The sequence below is a fragment of the Dromiciops gliroides genome, chromosome 4, assembly GCF_019393635.1.
Source record: "Dromiciops gliroides isolate mDroGli1 chromosome 4, mDroGli1.pri, whole genome shotgun sequence".
NCBI lineage: Eukaryota > Metazoa > Chordata > Mammalia > Microbiotheria > Microbiotheriidae > Dromiciops > Dromiciops gliroides.
In genome coordinates, this window is record NC_057864.1 from 270,145,518 (window position 1) to 270,158,802 (window position 13,285).

The 13,285-nt window shown below is 37.1% G+C and overlaps 1 protein-coding gene across 1 annotated transcript in view; it reads right to left on the reverse strand.

The window, feature by feature from the left end:
• PKHD1 (PKHD1 ciliary IPT domain containing fibrocystin/polyductin) overlaps positions 1 to 13,285 on the reverse strand; it is a 714,107-nt gene that overhangs the window by 433,851 nt on the left and 266,971 nt on the right. The window contains exon 36 of the mRNA XM_044005152.1: positions 3,010 to 3,222. Within this exon, the coding sequence (XP_043861087.1) occupies positions 3,010 to 3,222 (213 nt within the window). The remainder of the gene's footprint in view (positions 1 to 3,009; positions 3,223 to 13,285) is intronic.

The following is a 13,285-nucleotide window of genomic DNA, read 5'->3' on the forward strand; positions in this document are numbered from 1 at the left end:
ATTTTACTGGAAGTAATCCCTATGACAATGGTCATCAAAATGTGGAGCCATTTGGTGACCTAACTAGGTCCTCCAGGTGGTTCACTGGGTTGTACAAAAATATCTGGGTGAGAAATCATCAACCAAGTTATCCAAAGAGAGAGAAGAAAAGAGTAGGATGCATTTCTTTTTGATGAACCTCTTCATAGTTAGTAACTCACTCATTGCATTTTGATGGCATCAAGTAGAATGATGGAAAAATGCCACCACTAGTGTCTGTTTCAACAATCCATCAGTAAGTATTTATAGAGATACCAATTATATGTAAGACATTTGGATCACTTAATGTGCGAGATCCCAGTTTACGACAGGGTACCTTCACTGAAGAAACTCATAATGCACTTAGATCACATATCTTTAGATTTCTGAATCTAGACAAGGAAAGCTTCCCACATGTACAAGGATGGAAGAAGTATGATGGAAAGGTATAGAAAACCTTACTGAAAGGGATCATGTTTCTATATCATCTCATGCCCTCTCCTCTTTATCATCCAGTTTTAAATGGCAAAAGGACATCAGGCAGCCCATAAGACCTATTTACCTAAGTGGTTTACAAGCTCAAATAATTGAGGAGTGTCCTTCAAGATTGATGGGTTCCAAGATCACAGGAAAAGTTAGGTGAGAAGGACATAAAGAAAAGAGAATTAAGGGAGTGAAAATGGTGGTCCTACAATATGACCACCAAGCATCTGTCAACTCAGAAAGCCTTGAATGATCTGATCTATGGCTAACAAGAAAATAAAGGTGTTTGAGGGCTTATAGTTAGACGTTTTAAAGTACTAAAGTGACTATTGTTGTTAATGATCTATCCATCCGTCTATCTATCTATCTATCTATCTATCTATCTATCTATCTATCTATCTGTCTGTCTGTCTGTCTGTCTGTCTGTCTGTCTGTCTGTCTATCTATCTGTCTGTCTATTTGCCTATCTATCCTGTCAAACTTTTATATTAAGCATTCACTTCCATATCCCTTCCTATCTGTTGGTTTCTTAGCACTCTATAGATGTATTTAACATTACAAGAGAAGTGGTGTTAGACTGACAAGAACACTGGACTTGGAGTCAGAATATTTGAGTTTAAGAACCAGCTTGGGATACAAGGATCTAGAAATAGACTCTGTAGGGGGTGAAGGGTTGTGCAGAAGGCACTCCCTGAGACTGATGTACCCATCCTCAAATGACTCAGCTCTCCCTCCTCTCTCCCCAGCAGTAGCTCCTAGATATGTGGAATTTGGACAAGTCACTTAACCTTTATAAGCCTCAGTTACCTCATTTCCTAAATGAGATGATTTTTTAACTACCCACATGAAGCATAGGATCATATAAATACTGTATATAAAGCATTATAGAAAGATAAGCTAATAGCATCACCATGGTCTCTTCCTAGAATTCTACTACTTGGGCCAAGAGTGGGGAGGAAAGTGGGGGCAGAAATCAGGAAACAAGGAACAGTGGGAACAGAGATGCAGACCCTGAGACATCCTGAAGCTACTTCTAGGGATGGAGTATGGTAGAGTCAGGCCACTTGAGGTCAGGGAGGAACATTCCCCTCCCCAAGGGTCCAACTCCCATGGAACATCCCTGGACCATCTAATACCAGGGTAGGATTAGGCTGGAGGTAGAGGAGGGTAAGCAAGAGGCTAGTATGTAGAAGGCAAAGGAAGATTGCAGGACAATATTCCCTTGGAGGCATAGGCCACTGGAACCAGGAGAGGAATAGAATGTGATCGAGATGATATCCATACTATGCATGGCACAAGATTGAGGTTTTTTGTTTTGTTTTGTTTTGAGGGCAATAAGAGTTAAGTGATTTGCCCAGGGTCACACAGCTAGAAAGTGTTAAGTGTCTCAGGCTGGATTTGAACTCAGGTCTTCCTGAATCTAGGGTCGGTACTGTATCCCCTGCACCACCTAGCTGCCCCTGTTTGAGTTTTATAAGACATGGGAAGGCATAGTCCCTGATGTCTGGCACCCTGAACAAAGCCCCAATTTCTCCACCCTCCCTAAAGTTATGGCTAATTGTTTCTATTCTTTTGGAAGACTTTTTTTACATCAAGCCTAAATGTTACCTGTTTTCAACTTCCACCTCAAAAAATTACCAATTAATCTTAATCTTTTTTTAATAGACTAAAGGAAAAGCTTCTGTTTTAGATGGTGGGGGAAGGTGGTATCTGTTGAGCAAAGGCCAGATTGATGTGTTGTAAAGTACAGAAAATTGTATATAGGTTCTTCATAGTTGCTGTTGAATCCCCGGTGTCAAGCATATAGAAGGTGCTTAATAAATGCTTGTTGATTGATTGATCCTAAGCCCTTTCTTTGATCTCTGGAAATAACCTTCTCAGCACATTGGGAGGGGGTGGTCGAGATTAAAACAGGGGCCTCTCTATGTTCAGTTTGATGCCGGGTTGTAGAAGTAGGAAAGAATCGATAAGTATTAAATAATCATGATAGCAAAGGTTCTATGATTTCATGAGTGTGGGGGAACTCCCTCCACCATGGCAGATCACAGATAGCACATACATCCTAGGGAGCTGCCTGAGGCACACAGATGTAAGTAATGATGACAACATAGAGACATTATCTTGTTTAAAGGAATAGCCCCATGCCAAAACCAAACTGGCCTTTCTTCTACATCATTTAGAAAGCAGAGGATTCACTAGTAATATTTCCCAGTATATCCAGGTGTAAAAGGCCTATCTCCTGTACAAATGGTGGCTGGAGAGATGGTCTCAGTTGGGACACCGTGTGCTCTAAGTCCTACCTTTGATACACACTGACTAGGTATAAGATGTCAATTAACTTCTTGGTGCCTCCAGAGAGCCCTACAACAAAATTTCCGAATAGTAGTCAGTAGGCTTTGGTGGGATGAGTCTCTTCTGGGAAGGGAATATGAACACAGATGAAATCACAGTCCAGACCAAAGTAAAATCTCTACCACACTCACTCTGCTGCTCACCAGCCTGACTCACCATGCAGGGACAGCGTTCCATTCCTCACAGCAAGACATTTGGTTCCATATGGAAAGAAGGTGGTAGAAGGAGAACTCCCATGGAGGTGGATCAGAGCTTTGCCATGGTAAGGTTCATCCTGTGATCCTATCTGGAGCTCACCACCATGTGACACAAGGATGTGGTGAGCATGGAGCTCAATGGGTCCTGGACCAGTAAATATCAGCTTGCCACCTAATTGTCAAAAAATAAAACATTAGACCCTCTGAAAAGATGTGTATTCTCTTCCTTCTGTAATTCCAGGGAAAGAAATTTTTATTTAATTCCTTAGTAATACAGTTCAACCTTATTGTCTCAGGAAATTGCTGCTCTTGTCTATTCTCCTGGTGGAGTTTGAGCTTATTCCCTCTTGGACTGCTCTCTATAAGCTAAATTATAGGGGTAAGACATGCAGCAATGAAACTGTCATGTTAAGATGCAGGCTAAAGACAGCCATGAAAAAGGGGAAATCAATAATTAAGTTTTTTGAGAAAGGAAATCTGTGACTACATGTTTTAAAAGGCCTTAAAATAATTTCTTTTCATGAAAACAATACATATTTTAGCTTTCCTGAAATCCCACATCAATATGTCTGTGTGGATTTTAGCTCCAAGTTACTTATTGTTGTTTCCCTCAAATCTTGCAAGTTTCAAATAATGATGGGGTGAATAAGTATGATATTGTATACAAAAACATAGTGCTCTAAAAAACTGAGATTACTGAATTCTGAAGTCAACAGTGTTTAAATGAGGGAAAAAACATTCAAAAAGACCCATCTGAACAAGGGCAACAGGGAAGAAGTTAGAGGAGAAGGAAGGGAAAATGGAAGGGAAGGAGGGAAGGAAAGAGGAAGAAAAGAAAAAAGGGGAAAAAAGAGGGGGTGGAGGGAAAAAGAGAAAGAATGGTGAGAAGGGAGGGAGGGAGGAGATCTTTGTACAGTTTCCAGAAAGACATGAAAATTTGAGAATATAGGAGAATAATAGTGTAAACCATTGGACTCGGAAAAGAAACAGACAGTAGATAAATAGTGATCTGCTTGATACAAAAAGTCTATATGAAAAAAAAGTCATTAAACCTTCCAGATACGCAGAAATACATTGATGGCATGTAGACAGATCAGCTGGATTAGTAACTGATTTTCTGTCACTTTTTATATGGATTACAAAGTAACGAAATCTTGGAGACAGAAGGGACTTCAGAGGGCATCTTATCCACCTCATTTCTGAACAAGAATTCAGACTCTTCTTGAAGACTTCTTTGGATAGGGCAATTCACTACCTCCCAAGGTAGTTCTTTCCACTTTTGAAAAGCATTAATTGCTAATAAGTTTTTCCTAAAAATCAAGATGAAATGTGACTCTAGCTTCCAATGTTTTTGCATTTTGCAAAAATATCATTATTCCTTCTCATTTATAGCAAGGGCAAAGAAAGGAAAAAGTGTTTGCCCCATATTACCCAGTGAGCTATATTTTGACATTATAAGAATCCTGCTCCCTCAGGTCCTTTCAAATTTGTTTTCCAGATCAGGTCATTAGATCAAGAAGCATTTATTAAGTGCTGACTATGTAGCAGGCATTATACTGGACACTGAGGACTCTAAAAATAAAAAAGAAATAGAATCTACTCTCCATGAGCAAATATTCTATTACAGGAATGAATGAAAAGCATTTATTAAGTGATTACTATGTGCAGAATCACTATGCTAAGTGCTGGGTATCCAAATAGAAACAATGCTCTCAAGGATGAGGGAGACAAAATATTGTAGAAATGAGTTTTCAATTGCAAACTACATGCAAAATATATACAAGGTATTTCTGAGAAATGACTAGGAATTCTACAATTTGTCAGTAAAGATGGATCATATTCTATCCATAGGGAACAACCAGTATAATGACCCAGAGATGGGGATGGAAGATCATGTGTGAAAGATATCAGGAAAGCCAGTTTGGCCTGAACTAAGGATATAAGAAGTGAAATGGTGTATATGACTATTCCAGGATTGTATAGTTGTTGCCATGGGTTCTTATAAAGGATCAAATTTGGTTTTAAAAGAGCATAAAATGTGCTATTTCAAATCTGAGAGTGAGACCATCTAAAGAGGATCCAATTATTTTATTAACAAGAGGCAAAATATTGTGTAACCTTTTGGCTTCTAGAGAAAATACAACAGCATCCTTCCTCCGGATAAGGAGGAAAAGCAGTAAGTTTTAATTCATCACTATTAAGTCAATGCTTGCTTTTATGCTGTGGCCTTTGTCCCCTACAGATGTCTCACTATAGAAAGTTTGCCTTAAGTATTAAAGTTTCTTTCTGTCCCTTTCTCTCTCATACTCTGTTTAAGTGTCTCTGTTTCAGTCTTTGTTTCTGTTTGTCTCTATCACTCTGTTTCTCTTTGCCTCTCTTCTTGTCACTACCAATATGTGAGCATAAAAATTTTAAATATGAAATAATGTATATATTAAAATTCAGGTGGGGGCAGCTAGATGGCGCAGTTGTTAAAACACTGGCCCTGGATTCAGGAGGACCTGAGTTCAAATCCAGCCTCAGACACTTGACACTTACTAGCTGTGTGACCCTGGGCAAGTCACTTAACCCCCATTGCCTGCAAAAAAAAAAAAAATTCAGGGTGTCTCAAATGTTTTAGTGTAATTTTAAGTTACTGAAGCTTAAAGGTAGATTAAGATTTTTGATACATTCCTTACTCATTTGTGGCCATTTTTTCAATTTTAATAAAAATATAATTACATTCTTCCATTTTGATTTAGATTTCTTAAAATATAGTTTATCCCAGGATTTTTCTATGGCCTAATACCTAGCAGATAAGTATTTATTGTTTCCAACAACATGTCTCAAATCAGAGTGTGTTCTATGTCTAAAAAATAGAAAAACTTAAGAATAAAAATCTTGATGGACATATTAGGGGAATGGATAGACTGTATGAATGAAAATTCAAAGGATATAGCCCATTGTAATTTGGTAACAATTACTTTTATATATCTAGTGTTAAGGGCTAAAATTCTAGCTAAACTGTCTAAACTATTTAATGAGTGGTCGCCAATAAATTATAAGCTTTAGCAAGAGTTAGACTTTAAGCATTTATTAAGGAGAATAAGAATTTGGTAAAGAGAGAGAGAAAGGTCTAGATTCCTATCTATTAAAGGGAGAGCACATTTCTAGCTCCCTTCTCCGCCAGCGTCCTCAGGAAAGAGAGCGAGACTGAGCGCCAGTCTCTTCCTTCCTCCTCCCACTAGTCCGCGTCACTTCCTGATACCAAAGACAAGACTCCTGGTCTTGCCCTCAAAGACCTTCGCTTCATGGGCAGAACTCTTCTACAGTTAGTATCCAGCAGGTGGCGTTATTCCAATCGTTACAGTCCCCCCTGTTGTTCCTCAAGAAACAAAATGTTTCCTTGACGGAACAGTAAAAACAATATGATAACTATTGCTAACTAATAATATGTGAACAACAATATAGAAAAGGAAGAGAGGAAAGTTTTGTCCAGAGGGGCGATTTTTTTTGTCCTCATGAACCGACACTTTGACATTAGTCTTGCAAAGGGAGGGCCTCTGCAGAGAATACATGTTACAGATGGTGTATATTATAACAGAAAGAGAAAAAAACCAACAAAAAGAACAAATCAAAACTGTTCATTTAAAGTCTCTGAAAGTCTTTTCTCAGATGTCCTCTAGGTGTAGTCGTGGAATGGAAGTCTTTTCAGGGGTTGATGTGTGGATGCTGGTAATCAGCCAGGAAAATTTCCTACAAAATTGAGCTTAACACAACTTTAAAATAGCTTTGTCAATAATCAAATCAAACAATGAAAGTTCTCAAAAACATGTCTAAGGGAATTCAGAATCTTAGTTGTTACACATGAAACATATAATAAAACAAAAATTGAACCATTCTTTAAAATTACATTATTATTATAGTCCCCCCTTATGGAGAGTAATTGAGAAGACAATTGCTGCGATATTAATTTTTAAAAATAATTTTTATCTTTGTTTCATCACTTTTTGCATCATCTGCCTAATTATCCTCATGCCATTATGAGAAATTTTAAAATCTAATATAATTGGTAACAGGTGTCAAGGCCAAATTCAACACTGTATTTATCATGACACCTGAGATAATTATGGGGGTTACCATAAAAGAACAGAGAAATGATGGGATATGAGCATTCCCACACTTGAGCAATATATACTGCCCATGCAGTATGCCAGGTCTAAAATAGGTGGATGGAATATATGTCCATGCCACCGAACATATTGGAGGAAACTGAGTCAGACTTAATCAGATGCATGGGATTGAGATGTCCATGGCATCAGGCATATAGGAGGGAGCATAGAAGCCAGGTGTAGGAGCGAGATGGGTGGGATGAATACTTCCAGCCATCTGTACAATATTGTGGGGAAAAATAAAATAAAATATTAAACCAAGAGAATCCAACCTCAACATTTGTCAAAAGCCGTTCCCTCGGCCATACCTTGACTTCATGCATGTCTCCCCTCATGTGACAGTTCAGTGTCTGCTCTTGCATGTATTCCTCTTGTGATTGGATGGCATCTTGGCCAACTGGCATCTGATAACTCAGAATAAAGGCAATTAATGTCTTAAATGATAAGTTCCCATAATGCAAGTCTCATATGGATTTAAAAATTGAGGATAATAAATGATTGCAAAAAATGTGAATACATCTTGACTCAGAACACAATATATAATTATGCAACAATTTCAAATAATACCCCTTTTTTTTTACTTAGTATACAATTACTTTTGTGAAAAATCAGAACATACTTAAATACAAGTTAAAGCACAACAGAATCTCAAAGAACTTTTTTTTTTTTGAAAAAAGAAAACTTTTACAAATGTTCCTCTCTCTCTCTTTTTTTTTTTTTTGGGAATATGCTTATCAAAAATAATACTTCTAGAATCAATTTACACTTGCCATGGCAACCAATTTGCCAGGGAAATGCTTTAAAGAGTTTGATCAAATAATCAGTTGAGGAAAAAAAAAATAACAAAAACAAACAACTCAGAATATGGGAGCACAATACTCCTAGAATTAACATTGTATTATGAAATCAAAACCATGTTTCAAAATTAGATAGATGAATGAATAGAAGAAGATACACGTGGAACAATAAAAGACAATGAAATTCAAACTAAGGAAATCTAAATGAATATGAACTTAATATCAATAAGAGTATTATAAAATATAAACTTGATCACATGACTATAAAAAGCTTTTACAAATATTCTCCTTGTTTTAAAAACTAAGTATAAGACACAATCTCAAAAGCATGAAAATCTCTATGAAAATAAACCCATACCATTAATTTCAAAATGTATATATAATAGCACAGAAATCCTATGTAACCTCTGAACTGATACTATTACTCTGAGTGAATTCAGAACACTTTTGATTCCGATATCTAAAATCCCCAATACTCATATCAATACCTTGCTGCTTACTTCTACATTTCTGTAAAATATATACCCTTCCATGGCAAAAGCTGAGTCTTGAACTATGTTGATGATTGTCATTCTTATTCAGCTTAAGTTTTTCTTCTTTAACCCCTCTATATTGTCTGTCAGTCTTTTCACCATACAAATGCTTTATAAGATTACTAATGAAAGACAAAAGCAGGTTAGCAAAATTATGAACAAAACGAGCATATCTGGAATTTAAAGAGCTTTCTAAGATTGTCTCAAAAGCACAGCCAGGCCGGGGAAGGGCTGAGCCTGAAGCTGCAAATGCAGGTAGAAAAAGTTGAGCATGAGCACCAGATCTCTGGACTTCCCAGGCAGGGGAAGCTATGGGCTTGGCCATAGGAGGAGTAGAGGGTGGGGTCTGGAGAGGAGGGGAGGGACCAGAGCAATTTGAATCAGATTTGATTTTGAACTCAGGCCTGGATTCCTCTTCCCCCACTTTGCCTCCAGGTGCTAGGGGATTAAAAGCTTCTAGAGGGTGGGTCATTGCCTCCAGGCATGCAAAATTAGAGCAACAATTAGTGTTAGAATTGGGAAAAGCTGCAGGAATCTCTTCAGGTTTCTCTGAAAAAGCATGGTTGGGAGAGGGAGAGATATTTCCTTGTGTGAGTAAGTTGCTGGCTCTTTTAACAAAAATAAAAAGAAAAATAGAAAATCCACAAAAACAAAGCATTAACATGATCTTATCTCCCATTTGTCTGGTTAAACAGACCAAAATCAAAAATAGGATAATTAGGGAGTTTAAAAGGTCCATTCGAAAAAATTCAAAGGAAAAACACAGCCAGTACACCAGTACTTAGCAGTTAAAGGGAGAGGGAGGGGAAATTTCTTACCCAACCAGCAGATCAGAAGAAGACTGAGGGTTAGCTTTCCTCTTCGTGGTCAGCCATCTGTTAAGGGCTAAAATTCTAGCTAAACTGTCTAAACTATTTAATGAGTGGTCGCCAATAAATTATAAGCTTTAGCAAGAGTTAGACTTTAAGCATTTATTAAGGAGAATAAGAATTTGGTAAAGAGAGAGAGAAAGGTCTAGATTCCTATCTATTAAAGGGAGAGCACATTTCTAGCTCCCTTCTCCGCCAGCGTCCTCAGGAAAGAGAGCGAGACTGAGCGCCAGTCTCTTCCTTCCTCCTCCCACTAGTCCGCATCACTTCCTGATACCAAAGACAAGACTCCTGGTCTTGCCCTCAAAGACCTTCGCTTCATGGGCAGAACTCTTCTACAGTTAGTATCCAGCAGGTGGCGTTATTCCAAGCGTTACACTAGTAATGGTTGTCCTTGCTCTCCATATTTCTTTTACTTTTATTCTAAGATAGGGGTAGTTATTATGTTAGTGTCTTGGTCTTGATTTGCTGCTATCTTCAGTCTTAGAACAAAAAAAAAAAAAGGCCCAATAGAGAAAATTATTGTAGGCTATTGTATCATAACCTTTTTTGTGTCATAGACCCCTTTGGCCATTCAATGAAGCCCACAGACCCTTCCTGAGAATAATGTTATAAATGAATAATATTTTATGGATTTAATGTATTGTATTACTAAAGAAATCAATTTATTGAAATACGGTTATTGAAAACATTGTAAAGTTCCTGAAACCCATTATGAACCCCTACACTGGCATTACAAAGATAGAAAATATTCAAATTAAAATATAATGGGGCAGCTAGGTGGCGCAGTGTATAGAGCACCAGCCCTGGCGTCAGGAGTACCTGAGTTCAAATCCAGCCTCAGATATTTAACACTTACTAGCTGTGTGACCCTGGGCAAGTCACTTAACCCCAATTGCCTCACTAAAAAAAATATTATGAATAACCCATTTCAGAAAATTAAACGAGTAAGTCGTAAAGGAACCACCAAAGGAAACCTCCTCCAGAAAGGTTCACAAGTGAATTCTATCAAATATTTCAAATGTCAAATTATTCTCAAAAATTGAGAAAGAGAACACTATGAACAAACCTGTTTTATGAGATGAATGTGATCCCAATAGCTAAACCAGGGAGTAATAAAGTAATGTAAGGAAAAAACTATAAACAAGGTTACAAATAGCTATTGATGCCAAACTTGTAAATGAAATTCTAGCAAAAAGACTATAGCAATATGTCCAAAAGATTATTCAATATGACCAAGTTTGATTTATACTGGAGAGGCAAGGATTATTCAATATTAAGAAAACTATTAAAATGATTAATCAAATTAAGACAGAAATAAACTAAACCACATTTATATAAACAGATGCAGAAAAAGCCCAGTTGCAGAAAAATGACATCTTAATATGATGAAAATTACATGTCTAAACCCCAAAGTTGGCATTATTTGCAAAAGAGAAATACCAGAAATTTTCCTAATAAATGTAGAGACAAAGTAAGGATGACCTCTTTTGTCATTTGACTTCTATTAACCAAACCTGAGATTTCATAAGTGTTACAAGCTCCCAAATAGCAATTTCTTCTACCAATGAGTATCAACATCATTCAACCTCAAACTAATTGTGTATATATGGATAGGTTACTTAACATCTGTTTACCTCAGTTTCTTTAACTGTAAAATGGGAATAATAATAGCACCTCCCTCACAGTGTTATTATCAATAAATATTAACAGGTATTGTTGGAAAGCACATTGTTAAAAGGGTTCTGAGATCTGGTTTGTAATGCTGACTCAACTACTAAATCACTAGGTGACCCTCAAGGAGTTTATACTCTATTGAGGGAAAACCTGGACAAGCAACTCAGTAGAGTGGGGAGAAAACATTTATTCTAAAGGCAGATGACCTAAATTCAGATCCTTTATGACAAGTAATACCTATGTAACCAGGAGAAAACATTAACTAATCCCTCACCTGCCCCTCCCCAGTTTCTCCTCATCCCCTCCTCACTCTCACAGGACATCAAGGGATTTCAAGATGGGCCAGAAAGTGAATATATTTCAGGCATGTGGGACAGCTCTACTCCATGCCACAGATATGAGAAATGGAATGTTTGTGTACAAGGAAGTCAACCCACATCGCTGGAACGTAGAAGGCATGAAGAGGAGAAATGTTTACTAAACCTGAAAAGGTAGGCTCAAACTAGATTATAAAGTAATTGTAGTTCTCATTGGCTGCTAGAGGCAATAAAGAGCCAATTGAACTTTCTGAGCAGGTGAGTAAAATGGTTAGACCCCAGGTTTAGGAATGACATTTGTGTAGATACGTTGAAGATAGTTTAGAAAAGGAGAGGGACTGGAAGCAGGAAGAAATAACTTTGGAGGCTATTGAAATAGTTTAAGTGAAAGGTGATAAAGATCCAGACTAGGGTAGTAGTTGTGTGACTGGAAAAAAATGGAGACAGATATGAGAGTTACTGTCATATAATCAAAAAGATTTGGCAACCTAAGGATTGCAGAGTGGGTGTATGGGGGTGCTTAGGGAAGTGAGGTAAAGGAAAACAAATAGGAAAAAATAAATAGTAAAATCCCCAGATGACTAAGAGTTCAAAACTGAGGGACTGCATTCCCCAATTGAGAAGTGGTCAAATGATATGAACAGGCAGTTTTCAGATGAAGAAATTTAAGCTATCTATATCCATATAAAAATGCACTAAACTACTATTTATTAGAGAAATGCACATTAAAACCACTCTGAGGTACCACCTCACACCCATCAGATTGAATAAAAGACAAAAAAGGAAAATGATAAATGTTGGAGATGTGGGAAAACTGGAACAATAATACATTATTGGTGGATTTGTGAACTGATCCAACCATTATAGTGAGCATTCTGGAACTATTTGCAAAGGGCTATAAAACTGTGCAAAGCCTTTGACCCAGAAATACCCACTACTAGGTCTATATCCTAAAGAGATCATAAAAGGGGGAAAGGACCCACATGTATAAAAAGATTTATAGCAGCTCTTTTTGTGGTGGCAAAGAGTTGAAAATTGAGGGGATGCCCACTAATTTGAGAATGGCTGAACAAGTTGTGGTATATGACTGTGATGGAATACTACTGTCCTATAAAAAATGATGAGCAAGAGGATTTCAGAAAAATCTGGAAAGATTTACATGAACTGATGCTGAGTGAAGTGATCAGAAAAACCAGAAGAACATTGTACACAGTAATAACAACATTGAATGATGATCAGCTGTGAATGACTTGTCACTTCTCAGTAATACAATGATCCAAAGCAATTCCAAAAGACATATGATGGAAAATGCTCTCCACATCCAGAAAAAGAACTATGGAGTGTGAATGCCAATCAAAGTATACTTTCTTTATTGTTATTTTTTCTTTCTTGTAGTTTTCCCCCTTTGTTCTGATTCTTCATTTGCCACATGACTATTATGGAAATATGCATAAGATGATTATAGAAATATATATGGCCATCTTAGGGAGAGGGAGGGAAAGAAGAGAGGCCGAAAAATTTGGAACTCAAAATCTTACAAAAATAAATGTTTAACTAGAGGACAGTATGGCAGAAACTAGGCATAGGACAACATCTTACACCTTATACTAAAATAAGGTCAAAATAGGTATATGATTTAGACATAAAAGGTGATACCATAGGGAAATTAGGAGAGGAAGGAATAGTTTACCTGTCAGATTTATGGAAAGGAGAACAGATTATGACCAAACAAGAGATAGAGAATATTATGAAATGTGAAATGGATGGTTTTGATTACATTAAATTAAAAAGGTTTTGTTCAAAGAGAAGCAATGCATCCAAAATTAGGAGGGAGGCAGAAAACTAAGAAATTATTTTTATAGCCAGTATTTCTGATAAAGCCCTCATTTCT